Source organism: Trachinotus anak, unplaced genomic scaffold (genome assembly GCF_046630095.1).
Source record: "Trachinotus anak isolate AG129_WGS33_773 ecotype Australia unplaced genomic scaffold, CSIRO_AGI_Tana_v1 ptg000007l, whole genome shotgun sequence".
NCBI lineage: Eukaryota > Metazoa > Chordata > Actinopteri > Carangiformes > Carangidae > Trachinotus > Trachinotus anak.
Window position 1 is genome coordinate 18,641,470 of NW_027273858.1, and position 27,779 is coordinate 18,669,248.

General features: G+C 41.0%; 1 protein-coding gene across 2 annotated transcripts; it reads right to left on the reverse strand.

The window, feature by feature from the left end:
• Window positions 1-1,891: 1,891 nt before the first annotated feature.
• kif16bb (kinesin family member 16Bb) lies at window positions 1,892-26,622 on the reverse strand. Of its 2 annotated transcripts, XM_071481183.1 has the most exons (20): window positions 26,433-26,613; window positions 26,288-26,351; window positions 26,086-26,196; window positions 25,840-25,956; window positions 24,995-25,092; window positions 23,382-23,497; window positions 23,139-23,281; window positions 22,661-22,829; window positions 21,752-21,880; window positions 21,383-21,558; window positions 21,193-21,258; window positions 21,055-21,114; window positions 15,125-15,244; window positions 14,936-14,987; window positions 14,695-14,832; window positions 13,268-13,350; window positions 10,832-10,920; window positions 6,286-6,453; window positions 5,399-5,489; window positions 1,892-4,709 (listed from the first exon to the last, which is right to left on the reverse strand). In XM_071481183.1, the coding sequence occupies exons 1-20, from the start codon at window positions 26,477-26,479 to the stop codon at window positions 2,451-2,453; spliced, it is 4,296 nt and encodes a 1,431-aa protein (XP_071337284.1). In that variant the 5' UTR covers window positions 26,480-26,613; the 3' UTR covers window positions 1,892-2,450. The 2 variants fall into 2 exon arrangements, with proteins under 2 accessions (XP_071337284.1, XP_071337285.1); XM_071481184.1 differs by lacking the exons at window positions 25,840-25,956; window positions 26,086-26,196 and having other exon boundaries at window positions 26,433-26,622.
• Between the last annotated feature and the right edge of the window lie 1,157 nt (window positions 26,623-27,779).

Sequence of the window (27,779 nt, forward strand, 5' to 3'; positions counted from 1 at the left end):
GAAACCAGCTTCTCTGAAAGATTATTTCTTGGCTTAACAAGATGTTTTTTAGTAATTTGTAACCAGGAAACTGACTCCAAGCAAAAGTAAACTAAAGGAGATGGGGTAGTTTTAAGTTTGAAAGTCCAAAAGTGATTTATTCATGAAACATAATATAAACATTGTCAAGGCCAATTTACACCTCTGGACAGGTTTTGAATTAGCCTTCAAAACCTCTAAAGAAAACATAAATAAAAATCACTGCATTTTTGTGATTACTACAGGCTGCCAGAATGATCAAGATTGACATAAAAAAGATTTAGCCCATCCACAGCTAAGCAATGAGAGAAGTGACTAGGTCACGTTCACGTGCTTCCAAAGGAGGAGGTAAACAAATTATCTTGTTATATGCTGTCAATGGCTGTGCGCGTTAGGGCCGGAGAACCCAGTGGGAAATCACACAGAGTAATGATTAGAGATTCAGAGCCTGCCAGTGGGTATTTATATCTGCAGTCTGAGAGTGAGCACTTCCCCTTAACCAGGATGCACCTAACAAGAGCTCAGTTCTATTTCAGACATAAACCAGTCAGTGAATGCAACACGAGAATCAGCAGTTTTTCCCATTTCAACAGAAAAATTCCAAAACTGAGATTAACTTCCCTTAATAATTTACCACTAGCATCAAAGATTACTCAGTATTTCATAATTTTCATAATAATTTGCATTCCCAAAAGATTGCTCTATTGAAAAACAACTCAAAGGGTGTCATACATGTTTCAGAAGCAGCAGAAAGGTTATTATTGAGATGTTGGCCAACTGCCTCGAGGAACTCTCCAGCCCCCATCCCACATGGCACCAGAACAATCACTTAAACCTCTAAATCACTAATAATCCGGGTTTAATGATATTGGATGCAGAAGCCTGCTGAACACTCCGTTTCCAAATACTGCCAGAATCTATGGACTTATCTGCAGGATGACACCCACTGTCTCTCATTTTGCAGTAGATATTAAACTGTTCATAACCGGCAAAAATATTTGCAATACATTAGCCTTGATGTAATCTGAAAATGTGGAAATCAACCCATGGAAAATTAAATCCATAATTCTAATTTAAAATCTTTTTCCTGCAGACTACCGTCTTCATTTCAGTGTATCTGGTTATGATTTGTCTGGCTTTTGTGTTTTATTCACAGAAAGTCATGATACACAGTAGCTGCCTTGAATGCTAATTAACTGTCTCAAGCAAAAGAGAAAAACAACCCTTTCACATCCCTAAGCTTTCATCCTGGCTCAAACCTCACCGCTACCAGGTGTGATGTGTACTTCACTCAAGGCCAAATCTCCATCCTTCATGCTGGAGCAGACAAGAGGACTGATTGCACTATATTGCCCCTGTAATTTTCCATGCTGGATGGGGTCACTCAGTCAAGAAAAGGAGCAGACAGTCTCTCGCTCCAACTCTTGAGATGTGAATCAAACTCCAGTTCTTTCTCAGATTCAGCATGATCAACCCATCCAAAATTTAAAGCAGCTCCTCCTGGAATGAACAATGCTGACTGGCAGGGGTAAATCCACTGTGCAGATAGTAACAGTTAAGTGAAGGTTCAGCTTGACCTCAGACACAGAGTCCACCTTTCTAGTGGAGAGTTTAGTAATAACAGTGCAATACAGATTCATGCAGAGAGGAAGAGGCTGACAGTAAAAAGGTGCCTATGCAAGCATGCCAGCATCAGAGAGGAGGGTAGAGAGAGAGGAAGCCTGACGGAGATGATAGGAAGACAACTATTAGACATTAGAGAAAGCAGTGAAATGCATCAGACTCTGAATTCTTTGTTTTCCCATCTTAAAAGCTCAACTATCAGCTTATCTGCATTCTAAGTAGTAAACAAAACTCAAGAGCAGCAGTGGATTTACCTTCCTTTTATTTTTACAAACATATTCACCCATATCCAGTTCTAAACAGATATTTGGAGATAAAATATTTTAAATTGGCAACAACTTGACATAGATATGACTTACATAATACACAACTTAAGTAACCATGACAGTGAGATGATTTGGTCAGATCTAAAAATCCTTCAAAATTACTACAAAACATTTTTTGATACTCTATGTTGAACCTCCAGCCCTTAATTATTTAAAACATTACACATTAAACCGACAACCACTTTGACAAAAATAATAAAGGAGGTGGGGGAGTAGTGGGTAAATAACAAAAACAATGAAAGAACAAAGAAATTCAAGTGTTATAAAGATAAAAATATTCAAGTACTAAAGCCATGCGACATTAAAACGACCAAAACTTCTAGAAAAACAAATCAATACAATAATTTCAAAGTAAGTCATAGTTTTCACTGTCAGCTAACAGTAAAGTTTTTACTTTGAACTGTCTGGGATGCACTTTTGCTGTTGCTCCCTGTGAGTGAGTTTTCAGGATGGGCTGTTCATTACTGGCTTTTCAGTTCCTGATCAGACATTTGACAAGTGATTAATCAGGCAGGCGGCCTCAGTGGAGCAACTGAAAGTTAATTTCCACACTTCTGCATGCGGAGATGAATTTGAAGCATGTGCAGGGTGGGTGACTGCCTTAGTCACGCTTTCAGGGTGACCCCTGCCCCTCACATTTGCCAGGATTACATCCAGTCTGACAGCTCCACGCTTGTCTTCATCATGCACCAGCACGCAGCGCACATCTGAGCGCTGACGAAGAGTTAAGTCATGGAATAGGGGACAGCAGGGCGCTATGGTGACAGAGTGTGGAGTCGGGTGAAAGACAGCATCCTCCTGCACCAGACCAAGGTGGGTATCAGTAAGTAAAAGCTGGGCGAGAGGCTCAATGCGTGTACTGGGGCTGATGCACACCCCTACAGTTGTGTACAGTAGGAGCTGTACCTCTCCGAGAGTGACCGTTTTTTGATCCATGTTACAATGAAGAAGGTAAACCAGATCAGCAAGACTCTTCTGGAACTGACAGCAGACCCTAAAACCAGCATCCAGCAGCAGGTCAGGTACATAAGCCTGCCAGTCTAGAGACATCTTCATCAAATCTTCGTGCAGCAGTGGGTGCTGAGAGAGCCTGCTGTCCCCAGGGCAGATTACACCAAGTATGGCCCAGCACAGCTCTCTGGTAAGCTTCTGGCTGTGGGTATAGACACCCAGGATACTCTCCTCTGTAGTGCCCATCAAACGCAGACTGTGGCCTGCTAAGCCTATCTGCACCTCCTTCAGCTGCAACAAGGGGAGGTGATGGAACAAAACCAGGTGCCCAGAGTCAGAGGTCAGGGTATAGAGGCCGGTCTCCGCCAGGATCAGAAGGGCAGGACGGGGCTCAGGTTGGCTGCATTTAGCCACATTCAGCCAACAGAGAGCTACAACCTTCTGGGAGGTGATCGCTGATATGGAGATGATGGAACGCAAAGCATCCATCATGTCTAGCAATGGCAGAGTTTGCAGGTTTGAAAGGGAATCAGGAAAGTCTATCAATGTCTGATTTAAGATTAGGACATCCTTTATGTTTTGCAGAGCCACCGAGGTCTCCAGTGCCTGATGTTTGTCTTCAGAGGCATGGGTGACCTCCAGCTCACTGATGTGTTTCACTGGCAACAGCTCTGTGATCTGTTTGTCTCCTTGTTTAAGATAAATACCAACAATGTCTTGCTCTCTTGGCAGATCCCCAATACTCTTATTCTTCGTCCAGATATTTTCTGGGATTAGTGGCATGTCGTCTGGCAGTTCTTCTGCTTTGCTTAAGATTTGCGTTGGTGTCTGGACTGGGAGTTGTGTGGTTTCAGGATCAGTGCAGCCCTGAATCATGTGAGCTGCCTCCTCGGGCTGAAGGTGCTGAGTTATCTCCATCTGGATGTGCTGTATGAGCGGTAGTTCTTTCACTGTGGAGAAAATCTGACTATCCTTGATCACAGAGAAGACAAAGCTCCCTTTAACCATGGAGAAGACCTTGCTGTCTTTCACCACAGACACAACATTACTTTGTCTCAATAGAGACACAACATGACTGGACCAGCGGGCCCCAACAGGCTGTAGTCCCTCTTCCCTGACCTGCTGCAATACTGTGTGAGAGCTCCAAAGGAGACGCCCTGCATCCTGGACCATCCAAGAAACTCTGCTGACCAAAGAGCCCAGCACTGAGTTTTGAGATGTGGCCGCTGCAGTCTCTGTAACACACACTCCATGATTCTCCTCCAAGCCCCCAGATTCATCCATCTCTCCACAGCTGAACTGGCCCTCGAAGGCAGTTTCCTCAGGTGGACAGCAGGGCACCTGACTACTGAGAGGCTTTTTGTAGAGCCGAGAGGTGTTGGTCTGTGGGAGGACAGGCATGGAGCTAGTTCCTCCACTGCTCTGCAGGTGGGACATGCTGCCTAATGAGCTCCCACCAGAGTCAGGTCTCCCCTTGTAGCAGTCAGCAACGACACCTTGGATCTCGTTAGCATTCCCCTCTGGCTTCATGCCACATCCATCACACGGGCCCAGGACACTCATCTGCTGGAGGCTGGCATCCCCTGACCAAACCTCCTCTCTCTTATAACTTGCAACTCGAGCCGCACTCTGAGCTTTTCTCCACGGTCTCTCAGACATGAGCTCTGGCCTTGATTTATGACACAAGTCCCTCTCCTGGTCACAGCCATCCCTGGTGTTTACCCCACCCTGTAGTGCGTCTCCATCCAACTCAAAACTAGTCTGAGGGACAGGATATTTTCTAGGTATGGCCTAGTTTACATTGTGTAGGTGGATGAGAAAAGGAGAAACAATGAGTGGAAATAAATCTTAAACTGCAAGATTTTATACTGAATAATTTAAAAATCCTGTTTTATGAAATTTACCATAAAATAATTAAGGCCACCACTGAGAAGGAACTAAAAAAAAAAACAAAACAAAAAACCAAGCCATTTCACCCAGCTAATACTTAAGTTTATTTATGTATTCAGTTATGTTTGAATACATAAATATATGCACAGCAAAATGGAGTGAAGAATAGCAAGGTGCATGTATAAACAGAAATATTTCAAAAGTGCTCTCATCGCACTATGCTTTCACAAAATGAGTGTCATTTCTTTGAAACCCCTACAGGAAAGTGTAATAGGGTTTAAATATGTGCATAATAAACAAACAGAACAAGCCAAGGGAAAAAGTATTTCATGCCTCATAAAAATCTGTATGGGCCTGGCTGGAGAGGGGGGGGCAGGTACTGACATTTGCTATGGTTTGCAAAGACAAAAGCAACTAATAATTCAAAATTCTGACTATATACATTCTTTGTTTTAGCTTTTAGCTTCAATTTCTTAAAAACAATTAGGTCATATTTAATTGTACCCATGGCTTGATTAACTCCTTACTTCTACTATATCTAATCAAGAGAGTAATTTATTGCAGCTGTAGAAAAACGTGTGAATACATACTGTAGTCATGAGCTTTTCTGATGTGGCAGAAGTGAGACAGCTGCTTGGCACTTTGGACTCGACTGTCTCTGCAGCCAGCATATCCATCAGACTGAAGAAAGGACACAGTGATGACACAAGAATGAAATAATGCATTTCATATTCCATCACAAAACAAAAATTGTGTCTTGATATGAGGCGGCGTGTGCACAATACGGCCATGGTTATATGCTTATGCATACAGCCAGGCTCTTTGTTTTCAAAGGCAAATTTAATTATTTGCTGTGGTGTGACACTGGAGACTTCAAACAGTTTGCAGGCAAAAGACAAGACTGCAATAACCCCAACCCCCCTTCACAAAAACCATCCATTAGATTTGAAAAGCAAACAGCCCAAATGGCTGGATGAGATTAGAGCCACTCTACTAGCTGTGAAATTAAATAGAATCTGTGCATGTTGATTTGAGGATTTACATACAATACTCAGCACTCTGGAGGGGGGAGCCAAAACCAAATATACAGCTCAGAATGATTTCTGACATCAAACAGCGGCTTTGGCTGAGCTTTGTGTGTTACAGCAGGTTGACGAGGGGGGAAAGCGGGAGCACTAAAGCATTAACATCGTCAACAAGAGGGGCACAGTGCAGGTCGTTGTGATGCTTAAAGGATTTTTGCAGATCCTTAAGATCAGCAGAGAGGATGTCCTGTACTTAGCTTCTTAGACTGGGAATCCCAGATCATGCAAGTAGACAAATTTTATCAACGGCATGTTTTCCTGTGGCGCACACATCACTCACATGCAGAGGTTTACAGTGTTCTTGCTCTGGAACAATTGAACTGAACTGGTACACAAACAAAGGATTCATTAACATCACCACAGAGATCACAGTTCGCCTCCCTCTAACTTACCCATTACCAGTTTCTTGTGTCTCTGCCCCCGTCTTCTCTTCTGCTCTCCGTTGATGGGGAGCCCCACTGCTTTCCTTTGGAAGTCTTTTGATGTCGCAGTTGCGTCTGTTCAGGCTCTCTTGGACCTGCTGCCATGCCACCTCCTGCTGGTTGAGCCTCTCTTCCATCCTCCAAGTCATCACATGCACATCCACAGATTTATGAGATATGCCATAGAAATGATATAAGAAGCCTTTCATATAAACCCTTTTACATATCTTAAACAATACTTTTAAACATTTCCAGTTCGTTTTGTGGCAGTTTAAAGAAACTTTAACCAAGATATTCTAAAGAGACGCCTAGAATGATGACTACAAAGAACAGCTTAGACTAAAGTGACACAAAAAAATCCTTCAGAGCTAGATAGGTTGGAAGGAGAGATCTTTGTAGCTGCAGTAAAACTTGTGGCAGGAGGTGATAATGATGCGGGAGCTCCTACAGTGATGGATGTTAACCAGTGTAAAAACACTTTCAGGAGATGTGAGCTCCTAATAACAGCCTTTTGGTGGTCGGAGGAGGCAAACAGTAAAGTTACCACTTGGCCTTCTGGCCAGAGATGGAACGTCAGATGAGGGACTCTCAGAGCTAAAGGTGGCCATTAAAAGCAGCAGTGGTCAAACACCAGCTGGCCCGCTCCATCACTGGGAGTTTCAGACTTGCTGGGTTTGAAAGAGCTGCATTTCAATATACTGTCTTTGTTACACAGTCCATCTAACAAAGAATGAAACAAACACAGTGGGCTACCTTTTACTAAAAAGTAGGGCTTGTGGACAGTTGTGAATTTATACACAATACAAAAGCATGGGGTCATTTCTTGTCTCAGCTTGGAGTATCTGTCTTGAAAGTTTCCAGAGTAAAAGGTCAGTGATTGACTTTAATAATTTTATGTTTCCCCAAACAAATACCTAAGTTGTTTTACCATAAAAAAATAAATTCTGCATGGTCTGCTCTTCAAATCAGCACATTCAGTGACTCAACTACATCATTACAGTGTTTATGTTGCTTCTCTAACGCGCAGCCTCTGAAAGGCTCCTTCAAATAGGACAGAAAATGCAGAGGGCCATAGGAAATGTGAACAAATACTTAAGTTAAAGCACTATGTGAATTTGAACATTATGTTGTATCAATATTATGTTTAGAGGCAAGGTCAGGTGAGAAAATCTGCAGTCATCTGACATAAATGCACTTGAATATCACATCCAAAAATTTAAATCAAAGATCTGGATAAATACAAGAATGTTAAGTGGTCCAATGCTCTAAACGCAGGTCAGACTTTTTGATAATGCGTTTGGCCTCTTCCTGTCAGAACTCCCAAGTGTGAAATGTTTTGATCCGACTGATGTAGCTGATAATGGGCAGGTTGCTTTTGTTGCTATGGAGCATCCCCTCGAGCAACTGAAGGTTAGCTCATTGATATCTTGTGTTGTTCCCAGAGCTCAGCAGATATCCAGAGCCACCATCAGAATTCGAATTATTTGCTCCTATTTACCACAGAGTTATTTTTAAGATGATTGGGTAAACTTTAAGATCAATTCTGTCCTTGCTGCAAGGGAGTACTTGCTATGTTAACAACAAGCTGAACAAGGATGGAATACATATCTAAGCAAGAGATGAAAAAGACCTCCCCCCCACTGCCTATCTTGAGTTCTTGAACAGATGCTGGAGCAAGGTCAGAAGAGGTCAAAAAAACAAACCAAAAAAAAACAAGAGTGTCAGCTGAATGCACGTTAAATATTTTATGAGGCATATTCAGTAAAAATTGAGACCTACTGAGAATTGAATAAAGTATATTTTCCAATGTGCCGCATTTGTTTCTATATTGTACAGACAGGTGACAAATAAAAGGAAAAACCTAAATAAATGAGTGGAGAAATATGACAAATGCAGATGCTTCCATATAGAAGCACTGCATGGTATAATTAAGCAATTAACATTAAATCATGCTCTGTGGCAGTGATAGAAGTGCTGAGCAGGCTCAGTGAATTCAGATTTTGTATCAAGGTGGCCCTGTTCATACCTGCATTAACATGCATCTTGGGTAATCTGATCACAAGTAGACAGCTTGTACAGGTGTGAATGTACTAAAGATGCACTGAGGACACATTAAGACCTCAGACCTCATTCGAAGGTGGTCTGGGTCGCATATGTCCACATTCTTTTAGGAGTGTGTACATGAAGGTTTCCTGGGTCACACTGAAGCACTGCCAATTCAACTGATGTCCTCTGCCATACTCCAATTAGTCCCGCCACAGCTTCATAATGGATTGAAAATATTTTCACACCAGTGTTTTCCATACATTGATTTATTTCTGCTTGACAATATAAAAATTGACCACCACAAACACATTGAAAACGGACCCATCTGTCATGGTCGGACTGGCTAAAAACAACTATGCATTTTGTCTTTGCAAATGGAAATGATGTACTGTGGGGTCCAGAAGTCTGAGACCACTTTCCCATTAGGAATACATGTTTACTTTCATGTAGCTCAGGGAAATTAGATTTAATCCCAAGTGGTGACTCGAGATGCATGTGGAGACACATTTCAATGCCAGGTGTGAACCGACATACTTAGAGCTGACCATCTGTGATCAAATCGTCCAACAAGCATGTTAATGCCAGACCTGATCTGAGCCAAAAACTGCTCCACTGGCTACTGTTTCAATACAAACAGTGACTAAAGTGACATTTAGATCTACAGAAAAGATGTCAGCAAATAGGGCTGGAAATTCTGATCGATATAGCACATTTGATGACCACGATGTTCGTGCATTAGCACGATGTCAGGAAAAGCAGAGGAGCAACTCTTCTGCAGGTGGCTGAGAATATTAGTGCAGGATGTGATCAAGCTGCGTCAGCAAAAGCAGTGTGTCGACAATTACACAGAGAGAGATATTATAGTAGGGTTGCAGTGCATAAACCCCTCAATTACAAAGATGAATGCACTTCTGTGAGTTCAGTGGTGCAAAAATTAAAGGCACTGATCTACAGTTTGTCTGTGTGATCACCTTTATCCTATGAAGAAACATATGTCCAAATGGGATCATCATCAAAACACCAAATGAGGGAATATCTTTAGGAAGAATGGTGTTCATCCCTCCACTAGAGTTCAGAGACTTGGAGAATCAATCCAAAAGAGCATTGAAGCTGTTCTGGCAGCATGTGGTGACCCATCACCTTACTAAGACACTTTATGCTGGTTTTTCCTTCAGTTTGTCAACCGTCTGTGTTTTCTAAACTATTAAAAAAAAAAAAAAAAAAAAAACAACAACTGTTGACAGTCTGGCTGCTGATCTGTCGTTAACGCCTACAGAAGCTCAGTCTCTGTCCACCTCTTCTCCATCTTCCACCCACTCTGTAACATCACTCTCAGCTTTTAGCTGTGTAGTCGACTAATAGTAGCATTGTAGCAATCCTCTATTTACGCAAACAACTGCATCCACGCTTTTATATCTACACAGGGTTGCAGGTGTCGGACTGGAAGCAGAATGAGCTATATGAGCCAAAGCACTGCTTTTTGGCAGTACAGCACTGTGAGGGAAATTACATGTCAGACAGCTCCGCATGCTGTAAAACATCAGGGTTTCATATCACGAGAGACCATGGGTGTGTCTCAAATTGCTCACTACTATTTCAGTAGGTGGTGAATCACTCGAATGTGAATTGGATTTTGGACACTAATTCAAAGAACACTGGGACACTGACAGATCAACGACCTGTCACACTCTTCCAAGGCAGAGGCAGGGTATAAAGATGTGACATTAGCATAATGTCTCTCAGAGTATGGTTGGTACATTTTTATAGAAGAATTAGACAATGCAGGTAAAAAAAACTGATGATGTCTGGTTTGCTTTCAGTCTAGTGTCACACAGTGGCTTTAACTGAACTAAATCCTTCTCCAATGTACATAAATGAAACCCATCATTTTAATCAGTTGTCACAGTGTTTACCTGTTGTGACTGAGGGGCTTCCTCAGTACAGAATATGCCACATTTGAATTTGCATCCTTGAGGGTTTGAGCTTCAACATATTTGTGTACACCTGTTGTGTGACAATAATCTCAACTGAGATGCAGTCAACAGGTACAGGCAACAACAGGTGGGTCGTAATCCTCATAATGTACATTTACAATAAAACAATACACCACAGTGTCTCATTTCAAAACAATGCATTGCGGGAATTTTCTGGGGAGCTGAACTTCAGGTGATTTTGGAAAAGGAACACAGGGCAGTTCACTACCTGCTGCACCAGAGGCTGTTATGGGACATGCCCTTGGTTGTAGGAGAAAAACGCCCTCTGATTTCCACTGGCTCAGCATGAACCCTTCAGAATGGCTTTTTGCATGTTCTCACCTCTCCTCACAGAAATGCTGCCATGATTTATAGCTTTGATTTGGTCTATGCGTCCAATGAATGCTACTAAATAAGCAGGCATATTGTGGAGATTGAGGTGGAGCGGGTTCAGTTGTGCTTGGGTCACAGAGTACACACGTCTGTGTATGTCTCACCCTGGATTCTGCAGCATCGCCTTGGACAGATTCTCAGTAGATTTGGACATGTCAGTCAAGGACAAGCTGAAGGCAGACAGCAGCCTGCTCTGCAGACAACAGAATGAGACAGCACTGTGAAATGAAAATCTGGGTAAGAGTGTATATTTTTATACGTGACAGCTGCCTATGTAATAGTTGCAATTACACAATGGTTTAATTATAGTTTAAACTGTATGTCATCAATATTCATGTCACTGTTTTTCACACAACATAAGGGAGAAGATTGAAGAACTTTGACAACATATGGGGATTTGTCAAAATCTCATTTCTGGAATAATTAGAGGATGAGGATAAGCAGCACAAAGCTATTGTATATTAAAATGACAGGGCCATACATATAGACATTGGCTGAGAGAAAGCAGCTGTGATGCGGAACCTGGTCCATTCTTGTGGTTTCATATAGTTTTTACAGTTTATTTTGAGCACTGTTCTTTGCACATTTTCACTCTAAGAGGGAATGTAATACAATTTGCCACTGTTGAAATAGACCATTTTAAAATCCACTTTTTACAAAACAGGAACACACTGTACTCTGTGTGTCCTAGCTCATTTTCAGACTGAGCAAATGTGGAACTCCTGAGACCATCTCATTTGGAATCTATGTTAAAAATAAATGGTGAAGACTCTTCTTAGAACCACAGCAGGGCCTTAATGTCTGTACTTTACTTGGAAGTAATAGTGTGCAATTTTCAATAATGCAAAGAGCAGAAAGCTGCCAAAAACCAGAAGTACAGCTGTATTTATAAAATGGTGTGTGACTCAATTTTACAACATATAATATGTTATGACACACTGGAGTAAATGCTTAAAAGGGGACTTAATTTAAGTTGTAGGCTTTACAGTCATTGTCTTTCACATGCTTAAATAACCTATTTTACTGAAAATGTATACAAGACTGGAATCAATTTAATTTCAAAATACAGTGAGCATCATCGCAGTATTATCAGATTCTGTTATTAACAGTTCTTGTTCTCAGAAGCCGGTTACCTCAGCATAGTCACTTCAGTTTTTCAGTTTAATATAAATATGTGTCCTTTGAACATTTTCTTCAACAGCAACTTTCACTCTACTGTAAAACTGTAAGTAGTGAAGCACTCTGGGCAACAGCATTTGTATGCACAGTGTTAAACATCTCAGGAATAGAAGCCTGTAGCTCTTCCACGGTATTCACCAAGTCCCTCACACATACAGAATGGTTGCTCTATGCATATTTTCAGCTGTCCCGGTTTTTGCATTTTTTAATGATCAACCTTACAGTACTTTTCTTGTATCTTTTATATATTTCCTACTTGACATTTTTCAGTAAATGTGGCAATATTCTTGTAATATCACCATAGCAATTGCTAGGAACTTGACAAACTAGCAGTTATAGCTTACTATATAATCAATAATTCATCTTAGATTGCAACTTCAGCTTAAACAACTTTGACATAAACCCTGCCAAAAAAAAAAAAATCTAATTACATCTGTGATTTGATGTCCAAGGGGGTGAATACTTTTTATACACTTGACAGTTCATTGTTTTCATTGTTCAGGCACTCTCAGTAGAATTTACTAATAAATAATAAATGCATTTCTCCATAACTCTGTAGATATGGAAAGAACAGGAAAAGAAAACATATGTAAAACTGCAGTAAACTTGTCATTTTCTGATTTATTGGTTTGACGTTTTCAGGCAATATTTGCTCATTTTAAATGTACTTAATTCTTCCAAGCACATAAACACTTGAGGGTTTTTTATTCTAACACCCACTTAAGTTCATGTAACCCAAACTTTAATAATACTTTAACATTATTGGAGTGAAACACAGGTTGTGGTTTCTTTAGGAGAATTAACACAATGCTTCTTTAAATGAAAGTTAATGAAAGCCAAGAGGGATCGGTCGCAAGATGGACAAAAAGCAGACAGTTCTGAATGCTGCTGCACCTGGCCTCCTCTCAGAAATAGAGCGCTTTTCTAAGGTTGAAAACGGTTCAGCCTTGTGGAGAGATTTGTGCACAATGTGCTGGTGCGCAGCTTTTTTGTGAGCCTGTTAATCAGAGTTTCATGCTCAACAGGCAAAAACAAGCAGTAGCAGCTGAGAAGCGGGCTGAAGTTCTTATTCTCATCAGAATGAATCTGCATGGATTATACTGTTGTGGTTTGTGGAGTTTTTGATGTGGAGTGAAATTTGAACAAGGCTTCAACATGAGCAATGTTTGCTGTAGGAAGCAGGTATTACAGCTGGTAGTTGTGGAAAAATGCATGATGCTGACTTGTTTTTACAAAATTACCAGTAGAAAATGCAGTTGAGGCAATGTCTTTTCTGAAAGACGCTCCCTCAGCTCCACAAAAACAGCACAACAGCGTACGAACACAGTCGGGCTTGTCTGTGGTGGGGGCACTGTCTGTACCTGGCATTTCACTTTGAGCTGGGCAGCTTCAGTTGGGTGGTTAAACCTCAGTATTTTTCCCCTTCCTAGTTGTATGATGGCACCTGGAGCAAAACCAAAAACATAAATCATGAAAAAAAGTGGCAATCCACCATCTGACTTACCAACTTTGCTATTTGGCATAAATGCTACAGCAACCACTGAATTATGCATTACACTATGAGAAAGACTGGCAGAGGCAAAATGTGATGTGTTTCAAGTGACAGTAATGGTGTTGAAAGTCTGCCAGGAAATCTTTGTGGGTGTGGCACAGTATCTATAAAGCATAAAAAGGTGAAGAGCAAAATGCTTTGACCATGGGAATCTTCCTGTCATTGTGGGATAGCAGAGGACTTGGGAAAACTTAACAAATAGAACAAAAGTTCTCAAACATTTTCCTCCGCTGAGGTAAAGTGAATGAATTGCCATGAGGAACACAATCTCCCATGTGATTGGCAGTGACCTCAGCCATGGGGATGATTTACCAGAGAAAATGGTCCAAGGAAACTTCTGAAGTCTTGTAAGGCTATAGAACTGAAGTGATATTAGAGTTTATATATCAGACCTGCACTCATTTCGCCATATCCACAGATTTTCTCTAGGTTTCTCTCAATTCTCCACCTCCTCTCTCAGCACAGCAAATACTAATCTTGCTGCTACTAATGACTTCTGACGAGTGACAAAGCACCTGAGAGGGCAGTCTGTGATGGATTCCAGCTGCTTTTGGACTGAAAATTACTATCATTTGTTCAAGAAAATAGCTTCAGATGCAGCCGTTTCTGAGGGGGGATATTGGATAAATTGAAATGGTTATAAAAGAGACTAGCGTAGCCCAGCCTTGCGCTGCCTGGCTCTGTGTGCAGTTTTTATCTCTGGAAAGCAAAGCAGTGTGGATGAGGAGGCAGTAAGCAGTGAAAGCTCCCAGCCCCGGCAAGCAGGGTCGGCTCAGAGGGGCAGGAGTTTCAGCTCGGCTTGGCTCTGTCCTTTGAAAGGTTAATGATCTGGCCCACTTCAAACCTGTTGGCCCTATCAACTCCATCTGCCAATTAAATGGAGGGCCTGGGGCTTTGTCTGAAGCTTTGTCCAGGGCCTCTCGCCCTTCAAAATGTTTAGTAAGAGAAATGGCATCTGCCCTGTGGAGAGCTATGTTCACAATCCACTCATGTCCTGAGTGCGCTGCCATTGGGGAGCCAGGGACAAAGTGGATTTCATTTGCAGATGTGATGCAGTGATCTCATATAACTGCATTCATGGATGGATGGAAGTGTTATTGCCTCCCACTGGCAAAATAATTGTGAACCTGAGAGACAAATCCTCATTCTTCTTCATTATTACAGATATGACTTGCTCCCTCCTCCCCCGTTCATTAAAGAATATCATGAGCATATTATCTTTGCAGAAATCCTCACCCTGAGTCAGTTGGCAGGGACTGGTGACCACAGAGCCATTGACTGAACACAGTGCACCATCCTGAGGGATCAGAGTCACGGTCCCAGCACGGTTCTCAAGCACACAATGTTCACTGAGGAGCCCAGGCCCATGGCACACTACAATGCAAATAAATATGAAAGCATACAAATAAATACTGCTTACTTTCAGTGTGGTGGATAACACAGCAGCTGGGAATATACTGTAGTGACCTTGACTCACCAATATCCTGATTGCATGACGCTTTGTCACTCCCGATCAGGGTTCTCCCCTCCTACAGAAGAGATTCAAAGGTCGTAATATAGCATGCAAGGCGTTATTTGACAGTCAGTGAAGCACGGCTGGTAATGATTTCTGAGAAAAATCATACAGTAATGTGTGAATTATATCACGTTCATATGCTGTATTTACTTTCAAATAATACAGGATGATGCCAGTGCTGAGTAGATCTTTTTCGATGCCTATCAGATGAGGTAACTGGCAGTCCAGGACCACTCCACTCCCCTCCTTCCTCAGAGCCACAGTCTCCTCCTATAGGACACAAAAGTGAGGAAAAAAAATATTTCAATAGCCTGTAGCTGGAATGGCACGCGATAAAAAATAAAAATGCTGACAGACATTTAATGGCAACCAGCAGAAAACTGAATTCTTTATGACTGCTCTTCCTTGCCTGAAGGCCACGTGGAATAGCGGCGTTCCAACCATGTGTCACCATGAGGCAGTAGAGTGGCTAACGGCAAGAGAGACACCATAAATCATTCAGATTATCGTGGTGAGAGTCAAACTGTACATTGTGTTCAGCGAGCGAAACAGACGCAGTGCCACCACCCACACACATACAGGTGGGTTGTATACCATGCATCATTGCCTTTATTGATACACAGCTATCAACACTGTATGTTGCTATTAAAATACTCCCGAGCTTGTAAAGTATGCCAAGTTCAACAGCAACAAACTTCAGCTTGTACTATGTCATCTAGAATGTGTCAGAAAGTGTTACGTTGAAGGTCAAGCAACAGTGAATTTCTCTGCCTTATATGCACACGTTAAGTGGAAAGCATGCTATGGCTTAATCATCAAGCTAAAAGGCTTTTTTTTTTTTTTTTTTTTTCCACGAATAGTGAAGAAAGTGAATAACTGTGGTAAAATGAATCATAAGACTATTTCCTAGATGCACTCTCAGTTTTCATTCTCATGGCATGAAAACATGACGTGTTTGAATAAAACCGCAGCAAGCTAGCATCTATTTCACACTAAACCTATTGATTAATACTGCACTGTAATGACACATTAGAGTTAGATCACAACTCCAAAGTCCAGAAATCTCTGCTTAATATGTATTTAATGGTGTTTCAGCACCTCTCCAAAGAAATGTAACAAGTAGAGAAACTGATTTAATCCTTGAAAGCCATTTCTAAAGCACAGGTCGGCTACACTTAAACCTCTGATCTGCTCCATACACCGCTTCATTGCCTCCAACAATTGTTGCTGAGCAAACTTAAAGCAAGAGTCACACCACCTTACATCATGTGTGCCTGTCGTCTGTCAAGTGGTGATGTTCATTTAACTTTGTGTAAAATGTCATTTTATTTTTATTTCTAAACTTAAGTAAAAAAGGAATGAGTCAAGCTTTAAGAAAAAAAAAGGCCAGACAAGCTGCAGACATAATGAGTTTGTTGAGCAGTTAATTTGCCAATTATTCAGAAAGAAATTAAACATTTAGCCTTGTATGACCCACTGGGTTCAAAAGACACCCTGAATTAAGCCACACAGAGAAACTTAACTCTGTGTTCAAGGGCAGTAACCTTTTCCTCCCAGGGCAATGGCTGTGGCTCAATAACCCCGAGCCTACCCAAGTATGAGTGGCCCTATCAAAAGTATTCTTCCTGTTAAACTGGTGGACTAATGCCACACATTGCCATGGATTATCTTAAGTACCTTCCCAAGAGGCAGAGCAGAAAATCTCACATATGGAGAATTCAGAACCAACACGCTGCATAAACTAGTTCCCCTCTCTTTCAACCTCCTCCTGCTCTCTTTCGTACAGATTGGACTTAGAAGTGAGAGAGGTGTCCACCACCGGCACCACCTCACTCATTGTGAGATGGGAGAAATCCTTTTTCTAATGAAGAAGGAGAGGTATCGACCCCAGCCCCTGTACTTAATTAAAAGGGATTTTTCAGAGACTTCATTAGAGGTGAGGAGCAGCCTGGCAGATTAATGCACTGTGTCACTTTCCTCAGACACCAGGAACAGATGAGATCCTCTCATTTTCTCCCCACATTTGCACACATATGAGAGAAAGTTGGTCTGTGCCACACCCAGTCAGTCTGTGCGTGTTCACACTATGAGGACAAAAAAAAAGTTTGCTTTGAGATCGAGGCAGCTGGTGAGCATACTGTAATTAACTGTGGCCTAGACCAGCAGCCAGGCTCGGTGCAGCATTTAGGCTTCCATTAAAAGCCATCATCTGTGGCTGGCCAGAATTTTTAATGGATTTTCTCAGCGCTTTGACAGTTCAGGTTCCCGACTTGGTTTCAAAACACTGCATTACTAGGCCAACCAATGACTCTTTCCGACTGCCCATCAGCCTTGTCAAGTAGAGCAACTTGCCAACAGAATGGATACACAGGTACTAAATCTTGAACAAGAGAGATACACTTCTACATATGAATTGCTAAATTACATTTAAAGGTTAATATCCTTGAAAGCTGTATTTATATCCCAGCTTTCTGCTCTTTATAAAAGTTGAAAGAATAATGTGTAAAGGACAAAGGCAATTCCATGGCCAGTTTTCAAAATGGCATGATGCCTTTTGTTTGAAGTGATAGGGGAGTATAACCAAAGTGAACTCACAGACAGGAACTGGCATCTTATGTTTTTTGTTTTTTTTTTTTTTTTAAACCCACCACGTTGTTACTTGTGCGTGAGCTACATGTAAAAGCAGGTTCTCATCCAGACAGTTGCTGTTGTGGTTATAATACGAGTGTGTTGTGTAATTATCTTGATATCCACTCCAGCTATCAGCACCAGGATGCAACTCGTGGTTAAAAATCTAGAGAGCGATTCATCCAAAAGCTCTTCTGGAGCACTTCTCCTGCCACGTGTCCTATTGCATCTCATGTCAATTAATGGTTGTCACTTTGCACAGGTGGACAATATATTCTGAATTTTCACGTATTCTCATACTTTGTGTCATTTGTTTAAAGAATGTGAGAAATCAAACGGATCGAACCCTCCTACCAATAGTTTTTTAAGGCCCTACTAAGAAGATTTTAGTCCTTATTCGAAAACCTGTGCTCACCATGTGTGTTTCAAACGCTGCCAAATAACACATTTTTGTGAATTAGATTAAGAAACCTCACCTATTTTGGAGCCAAGATTTAGATTATGGCATGTGAAGAATCAAAGACAGGAATATGTAACGGTCATGAAATGCGATAATGACTGACTATGATGTATAACTGCTGACAGTATGTGGTAAATTGACATTAAACAGAACAAGGCTCAGAGCATTCAGAGCTTAAATTGTGCCTTTGTGCTGAGTGTAACATGTTCAGGAAATACAAAGACTACTAGGATCAAAGAAAGACTGCGGTTCATTTTATCTTATTGAAATGGGGGTTCCTCCCACCACGCTGTGTAACGTAGGGACCCGAGAGGGTGGCTGGGGGAACAGAGAGCAACTGCACTTGTGAAATAAAACTACTCACAAATCTGTGTGTGTGTGTACCATTAGCTCTGTGTATATTATGTAGTTTTTATCCACTCACACACTCTCTCACACACACACACACACACACACACACACACACACACACACCCCTGCAGTAGAACAACATTTCACTTCACCCTCTTCCTGCCTTTTTTGTTCTCTCAATCTGTTGCCGTCTCTGTCTGGTAAGAGGCTGCTCTGGAATCCATCTTATATTAATTACTTTCTCTTCCCCACATGCCCTGTAACCAATCTGGGAAGCTGACGATGAATAACTTTGCATTCTAAATCTGCTTTGAATACAGAATTCAAAATTCTGTTTACACCGCTCTTGGTCAGCTCGTCTCCATACTCCTCTCCTTACAGCCCGAGCAGAAATTTTCATCTAGCTCTCAGCAACAGAATTGAACACAAAATATATGAGACTTGAAGCATCGAAGACGACTGCTCTCAATTTAAAAAAACCATGTGCTAGAGATGGAGATGATGCAGTGTGTGTAACAAACACTTAAATGTGGAGGGTAGATTATATCAGGACCATTCCTTTTAAACAACATGTTGCAGGCTATTTTAAATTTCTCCAATTGATTAGGCTTTTGTATGTCAAGAACGTGTGCTGAATTTTGAAATGGGCAACTTCAAACTGGGGGCTAGATGTGTTTCTCTGTACTGAACGGAGTAAAGACACCACCTCTAATGTCTGTGCAGCTTTCCATGCAGGAATCCCCCTTATCATTTTTCACTCTGGCAAAATGCAAATGCACAGGAAGACAAATGTCAAATCCATAAAGTCATTCATCAAACACTTCAGTTCCGGCAACACCAGTGTGCCTGCTGGTCACCAGTACAGTGGCCTTTTCACCTAGGTGTCACATCAAAGCATGCATTATAACAGGTGCATTTACATGGGTGGACACAGGTCTAAAGGTGCATTTGTCAGCTCTGCCAGTAGAGATAGACAATGTCTCTGAGCATAAAGTCATCACCACTTGAACACGCAAACAGATTTACAATACAGTAACTCTAATTAATATTCTAGACAGCCAGAAATGAAAGTGCCATATGTCAATAATCAAGACCTCTTAATTAGGAGCAGTGACAGCTGGTAATGAGTTCCAATACACTGTCATGAATAAAGGGCCGTCAAGCCACTAAATGTCACCTGATAACCACCATACAGAGTAGAATGTTAATTACCCAACATGCACATATAACCAACATTCATGTAAAACATATTTAAAAGTCTTAATCCATGTCTTCTTAAATTTATAGCTTCACAAAAGCAATCTGACATCTTCTGGTCATCATCTGGGACAAGGTCAAAATACAAATCTAATCAGACGTCAACACAACACTTTAAACCCACGCAAAAAACAAAGAAAATGTACTGCTAGAATGTATAATGGAGACAAAAAGTCAACTCCATACTCTTCATGACTGGCACGCCTCACAGTTCAATGCATAATGCAACAGGCTACTTGGCTGAACATGATGAGTCCCAAACAGATGACATTTGGTGTTATTTGGGAGGTTGGGCACAAATTCAACAGAGAAAAAGTGTTCAGTGTAAACTCTGTGCTGGCAAACTGGCATTTTTTTTGTTGCAGCTTGGAGTCTTGTAAGGATGCTGCCACCCTGTCGCAGCCTCAGAGAAACCATATTGGGTTGAAGAAGGAGGCATATCTGTTCTGTTTCCCTTTGTCACACTCCCCAAACACTGTCACACAATAACTTTAGTCATTACAAGAACTGTGCTTTTGGATGCCATTTAAATCTGAATGGATCGAAAATTAAATTTAAATGCCAGGTCGAATCTACTACTCATTACCATTTCCAGTCCATGAGGTGGCTGGGGCTGTTCACAAGACTTGCAGTGACACCAGCTGGTAGGATGTCAATACTGCAAGCAGCAACATATGCCAAAGCTGCTGGGAGCTTGCCGTTTTGTTGATTGTTAGGGTTAAAATTAATGAAGCCTCAACAGTCTGTGCACTCAGGGGTCTTCTATTCTACTTGTTCTTCTGTACCAAGTTTCAAATTGCATAATTTTCCATCATTATTCAAACACAACTTTGGATGTTGGGGATTGAAAAAGAAAGAAAAAACAAGGTAGGCAACAAAACATAAGCAAAAGAAGTCTTGAAGACACAAATCTTTGAAAAAAAATAATAAATAAATAAATGCAACTTTTACTATATAAGGGCACCACATGTTATAAAACGTTTACTCAACTCTGTACAAAAGTAAAGTTGGGTAGATGTCAAACTACTGGGTTTTGTAAATCTTTATAATACTATCTGATTAAATTAAAGACGTACAACAAACTGGTTCACTGGAACAGAGCAGTTCAAACACTTCTCTCCGGTTACTGTCTTGTTATCCTCTAGCTCATGTCAAAGAATCAAACGTACAGTACTAGGCCTCTGTGAGCCAAACTAATCAATGTTAAATTTGCTCCAAGATATTTACACAAAAGCTCACTTGAGCTTTTCATCAGCGTAAAGTAAAAAAAGTTTGTTTTAACAAACTGGTAGCTCAAGCTCCCATTGCTTCTAGCTAAAATGCAGTGTCTGATTTTACTAAGTTTAAAGACAGTTTTAAAGACATGAATCAATCATTGTTGTACCTGCAGAATACTCTGAGTCTCACCCCATTTGCTGGTCCACTTTTTGGTCAGTGCAAGAACCTGAGGGGAGTAACAGGTGTTATGATTTACAAAGAATAACATCAAAACCCCTGTTCTCCATTTGACAGGATGACTCACCTTTTCCTCATTGAGATGCAACTCCTTCTCTACTTTCACAGAGGAAGACGGCTCCCCACGGGAGACCTAGAGTAGTAGTCAAAAGACAGCCCAACCCACAATATAACCTTTGAATAAAAGACTGTCAACATATAGAGAGTATTGTAGTATCCTTGATCGCCTTTTACGTGAGCTTAAACATATGCAGGACCTGACTGGCTTCTTCTAGTAGCCTTCGGAGCCTGGTAACCTCTGCCTGCAGCTCTCTGATAACCTTCACACTGCCATCTTCATTCACTGTAGGAGAGTTCACTATGTTCTTAGCTCGGCTGGCGTAGCGCAAAGTGCTCAGTGTCTCCCCATAGTTAACGTCAGCAGGAGAAACAGCTGCCGTGAGAGGTTGCCAGGAAGAAATATACACAGGTATGACAAGTGGTGAAATATTACTGCATGAAAAACAAAAAAGGATTGTGTGGTTAACATTACCTTCTTCTTTTTAAAGACATTTTCAAGAAGGCAAGAATAAAAATAGCAACAAACATTTTCTGAAAACAGCCTGAAATGTCTTTACAGTTCCTACTTGCTATCATAGTAGTCATGGAGTTTCCACCCAGGCTGTCTTTTAGTAGCCATGTCAGCACAGAGTCTCTGTAAGGAATGAAGATCTGCTTCTTCTTATTTGTTGACTGTCCTCCTACACAAAGGTCGGCTGGGAGGTCATAAAAAGAAAAGTTAATTCTCTCTCTCTCTCTCTCTATTATTTATTTATTTTATATATACACACATACATATATACATGCATGCCACACACACACTCTCACTCTCTTTGACCTCTGCATTTAACCCATCTGTGAGCAGTGAACACAAAGACAGGAGCAGTGAGCAGCTGCAGCACAGCACCCAGGGAGCAGTTAGGGGAGGCAAGGGGGTACGTTGCCTTGCTCAAGGGCATTTCAGCTGTGGGTGTTGAGGGAGGGGGAAGAGCAATTCTAAACTCTCCCGTAGCACATTAGCTCCTGCCAGTTCAGTGATTCAAACCAACAAACACTGCCTCGGGGAACCTTCCCGTAAGATGAAGTGTTTCATCTAAAGCTCTATAGATCCATTTTGGGAGAAAAAGACTCACTAACCAATATTAATCCTCAAAAAGTGTTATTAGTTTGCACCAAGGCCTCAACTTTGCTAAGTTCCTAAATACAATTTAATAGTGAGTTTAATTCCAGCCATAATTTTATCGGAGCAAATGTTTTTATTTTTTTTTTTTACTTCAGTGTTGAATGGTTGAATGTTCAATGTTTTAATTGCAGTTAAAAAAAGCTGTAAAACAGACAGACTAGAAAAATTACATCCATGCTGTGTCTTATTTTGAAATTGGTTAAGCGACTTCAAGGTGAACAAAAATCATTGTCCTCATATAGAACACTGACTATCTTATTACTAGATAAAGATGTGGAGTCATTTGGTGTCAGTATCTGTGACTGCCATTTACCCAAAGCTGAGATCACACTGCCCAGGGTGACCAGGGATTTGTTGATGTTGGCGCCTTCCTTCAGCCTGGTGCCTGTGGTGTGTGTGGCATCAGCTCTCTCACTGCCTGCCAGGTCTACCAGGTGGATCTTACTCAGCGTCTCACGTGGCAACTCTGAATCAAACCACGCCTGTGGCGCGGAAAAACATTACTGAGCAATCCTTGTCTAGTTCAAAAGAGGCAACATCACAGAGGAATACTTACGCAGTATCACGACAAAAAGTGCTACTTAAGATGGAAAAAAATGAAAAAGCCTTTGAAGATGAAAAGGGATAAAACTACATAAAATGGATACACTGGGCTAATTAAAGCTCTTGAGAAATGGCCTTTACCAACATCCAAACAGTTTTCAGGGAGACTTAAAAAGAATATTTATCCCAACTCAAACTGACAACATGAGACATGGCAGCATGGAGAACTTCTGAACACTACAGTTCACCTGTGTGAAGCTGATGGTTAAGATGGCATGGGAGCGGCTGCTTAAGTCATTCATGCCTGTGCTGGCTGTGGTGCGGTTGGTGTTGCCGAGAATGATCAGGTCCTCCATGTCACGGTGGTTATGTATCAAGTGCTTGGACAGATCTACACATAAGTTGCAGTTTTGTGTGTTAATTTTTCCACACTTCATATAAACTTAGCTGAGATGATGAATCTTGGCATGGAGAGTATAACCCTGTCTTACTCTCAACATAGGGTCCATCTCTGGGGTGCTCTCTCACTTTCAAGCATCCGCCATCTGTAGGTGTAGTTCTCTTCTTCAGAAGGTCCTGCACACGCTCATTGTAGATCTCTAAATAGCTTGTGGCGAGAAAGAAACACAAATGCATTATCTGACCCAAGACTGCACCAAAGCCACAAAGGCACAATTTAATGAAGGGTTTCAGTGTTGATGTCTGTATGGCACAGTCCTGGGTGAGGACAAGACAAGTTGCTATTCACCATTCACTATGAAAAGAGATGCACAGCAGGTTTACAGCCAAATTAATGCGCTTGCATTGTTCTGCTTGCTTTGACAATGAATCTACAAACACATGTAAAGAAGGCTTCAGTCGTACTATGTGTTCAAAAAGCAAAAGGACTAGACTGAGTGGCTGATTTTAAAAGTAATGCAAGGCATGGAGCAATTAGACTTTACAAGAGCGTGACAGTAATGAAATGGCAGAGATCTTATCCTGTGGATGTAGCCATGCAGGTTGTTTTCTGGCACTGTGGAGAACTCAAATGGGCTACAATATTAGATGGTTTCTAAATGACTAGAGACATAGCTGCCATTATTACAATAACAAAGCAGGGAGGATTATTAAGCCAGTTACACATGACACCAACTATCAGAACCTCGTTGCAGAATACAGAATGATGTTTTACAATGCTGGGATGAAATTGCTTTCAAGGAAGCTACCCACACAGCTGGCACAACAAAGATAAAAACAGTCATAGGTTTCAGAAGAAAGCCAGACCAAAGTCCCCAGTGGAGAACATGACCTTAGGACATGGCAGAAAAACCTGACAGTGGGAGATGAATGATACTGTTCTAATGTTAAAAAAAAAAAAAAAAAATTCTCCAAATATTTTAATACCTGGAATCTTACAAACACATATCCTACCCAAGCATTACCATCAGTTTTAGATTTTAAAGCACTTTAACATTAATTTGTTGAGAAATTGGAGCCTGACTCATAACAGAAACCATACTCTATGAAACCATCATTTATGCTGTGTGCATTGGGAATTAAAGCACTTTTAATTATGACCATATCCTGTCTTAAAAAAACAAAAACAAAACACACAGAAATTCAGTGTTTTTCATGTTTGCAAGTAAAAGGTTTTTCCTGTTATACTGAGGATAATACTTGAATTTCTGATAACACACAAAGAATTTATTTATGAGAGCCATGTGCAAGTCACACCTCTGCTGGGTATATCCCAATAATTATAGTACAAATGTGTTATTTGTCAAAATAACATCACTCACTCATTTCATTTTCAAGATATTCACCATTTCTAAAGCTGAAAGGCTGAATAGTGGTTTCACAGTAGCTTGACAGGCTGAAATTCCCCAATTTTGTCTCTGAACATAATCATTTAAGAGCAGAGCTGAGACATGAAATGGGTATTGATGTGACTAGATACCATTTTGGACTTTGATTATAGTAATAAAACCTTACTTTAGTATTTTTCTGGCTTTAAAATGACTGAATTACAGTTAGGTTAAAACAGAACAACACCAAAATTAACAGTCCTGCACCCTGACTAAGATAGAAAAGAAGCATCAGTGCATGTATGCTGGTTCCTTACCTGACCTCTGTACGGAATGACACAGCATCACTCTTGCTTCTTTGAGATATCTCCCAGAATAAGCCTTCACAGATCCGTGGGATTAAACCTTTATCCTCCTAACACATCAAAAGCAGAAAATGTTGCATTTAGAACTCGTACTACACAATGATACACACAGTGTACTTTAAAATGACAATTTCATTTTGCATCCATTATGTTCTCTTAATTTGAGTGTCTATGCTATGACCACAATTCAGCACATGCAAAGACTGCTGAACAACACAAACAACAGCTCATCTGATATGGAGTTACTGAAGCATAAAAGCAATTCCACTCTGAGCTGCATGGCCTCTTGTTTTAATTACCAAGTAACAGATAGTAAGCATTAAGAGGCATATATAATTATCTGGGATGTTGACAGAAGCTCTGCTGATGACCTTGCACATGTCTCCTGGTAGACAAGCAGAATCCTCATTGGTAATGTGAAATTTCCATTGCTGTGCAAGGTGAGTAGAAAAAAAAGCTTTGGGTTGCTGCCCTCATCACATTTTCTGATTAGTTGGGAGAAACATGGAGATAAATGAAAAGAAGGGGAGGGACCTCTGATGAGGCTGCCATCAGTCAGCCTCTACTGTGGTGAGAAGCCTGTGCACACTGGGTTACCACTACTGGGCTATTCTGCAAAGCAAGCGCTACAATGTTGGGAATATTTTAACATCCCACAGGGCTTATTTACAGGGCACATTTGGCAATCAAGTTAGAAGTAATCTAAGAATGTTAATAGGTTGGCTACCCTGGAAGATACATCTAAAAATGGCTCTTTAACCTAATAGGGCTGAGAAAGAAAACAAGGCCTTACTTACTGTATGACCCATCATGGTGTAAGACTTTCCTGAGCCTGTTTGGCCATAGGCAAAGATGCAGGTATTGAACCCATCAAAGGCAGCCTTCAGTACATCAGAGCCCAGGTCATGAAAAATCTAAAATCAGCCGCAAAAAGCGATAGTAAAAATATCAGGTAACAAAAAAAAAAAAAAAAAAAAAAAAAAAAATGCATAAAATACACAGGACTTGGATGGATAAAACGAAAACAGGAAGAAGTCAGATACCCTCTCCTGGGATGCAAATATGGGGCTTTCTCTGTCAGTTGAATCATATGAGAAGTCAAAAGAAAAGCTCTTCCCTCTGTTCCTCAGCTCGTCCCCTCGAACAGGTGAAGGCTGGAATTTCAACAAGAAAAATCTTGCTCGTAAGAAAAAAAAAGTTCATAAACTACAGTGGAGTGCATTTTTTATTTTCGTGATAAAATACCTTTTTAATAGATGTGGTGGTGCCGTTAACATGAATTATCACCTTCGACGATAACTGCTTTTCTCTGTGGGAACGTGAAACTCAGGTCAAAATTATGCCTTTCTTAGCAAAGCTTGGACGAAATAGAATCAGTCAGTCTACCTACCTTTTGTTCAGAGGACGAACTCGGACCGCTACTCTCACTGAGGCCATTCTTAATCAAAATCAGACCGCACACATCTAACAGCCAGTTCTCCCAGACTGTTCCTACTGCTTTGAAAAAGAAGTCTGCTGAACACCAATGCAAAATATTTCGCACCTAATTATCACACCTGGGGCCTGTCCTCACTTTCCCCATGCGCTGGAAAGACTATCAGCTGGGTTGAATTAAGAATTGATAACCTGTACTCCAAACAAAACTTCTTTTTTGTTTTGTTTTAATAGCAGTGTCTTTGTATGTATCCTGGTGCTACTCTACAAGAATAAACTGCGGGTAGATGTCTCAGCTTTTTGTCAGTTAAATTCCTGGCCAAATTATCATATCCACCTCTGGAAATGAAAAGAGACTCACAAACATTACGGTTTTATTTCCGAACCAAAAGTGAGAAAACCAAATTAAAAAAAAAAATAAAAAAAAAAAGTGTCCATTTTATTCATTTCTTTTCTGGCAAAGATAGTGGATTGGTGGACAAACAGGAGGAGAAAATGGAGTATAAAAACGTCTAAACAGGTCAAGGGAATATAAAAGTGTCACATTAAGGAAGCACAGGATCTATACCAGGGTAATGTTAGAAGATAGATGAATGAATGAATGAATGAATGAATGAATGAATGAATAAATGAATACATAGGCTTTAAAGGTCGTTTATTGTTCTGATCTTTTAATTTAGACATGAACTATCCCAAATATCCCTAAAGTGTGTGAGATATTATTTAGTTGGGTAGTGTGAACTAATAGCTTATATAGAAAAAGCCTGTATGCTCCTTCCCAAATAGTGTGGTCTAAAGAGACCCGCACAGGCAGCCCCCAGGAACAGACTATTGTTTGACTGCTACAGGGGAACACACACTCTGAAAATATTCTCCACCTTCAAAACCTAACTCAATCCTCCATCACCCCCACCAGACACAGCCTCTCAGCCAATATCTTTGCCATCTTCTTCACTGAAGAGGTGGTGGTCATCAGCTGCCAACTCTCTGAACCTCCCACAGACAACCAGTCACTCTCCACATCACTCTCATGCCTTTCTTTGCCTTCTCCAGTCAGTACTTCACCCCTTCCCTCACTCGGCCCTCTTCGTGCAAGGCTCTAAGTGCAACGTGTAGTAATCCCCTGAATACATTATCACTCAGTTGGCTCATGGCAGCAGGCTACTGAGGACTGGCTTCATCCTAGCAGCAATCACAGGGCTTAGGAGTGAGGAAGCGTGACAGGTAGACTGCACCTGCCAGGTAAAGCTGAAAGCAGCATCTTTCCCGGGCCGACACCTGGAGAGTCAGGCGTGACTAGTAT

Bases quoted from the DNA above. Each gene is read 5' to 3' on its own strand.
- kif16bb (XM_071481183.1), bottom strand. From the start codon at position 26,479: ATGGCCTCAGTGAGAGTAGCGGTCCGAGTTCGTCCTCTGAACAAAAG. The intron at 15,245-21,054 runs GTACAACAATGA...TGTGTCCTATAG, and splicing joins AGACTCAGAGTATTCTGCAG to GAGGAGACTGTGGCTCTGAG. The intron at 14,988-15,124 runs GTAAATACAGCA...TCTCTTCTGTAG, and splicing joins TCATCCTGTATTATTTGAAA to GAGGGGAGAACCCTGATCGG.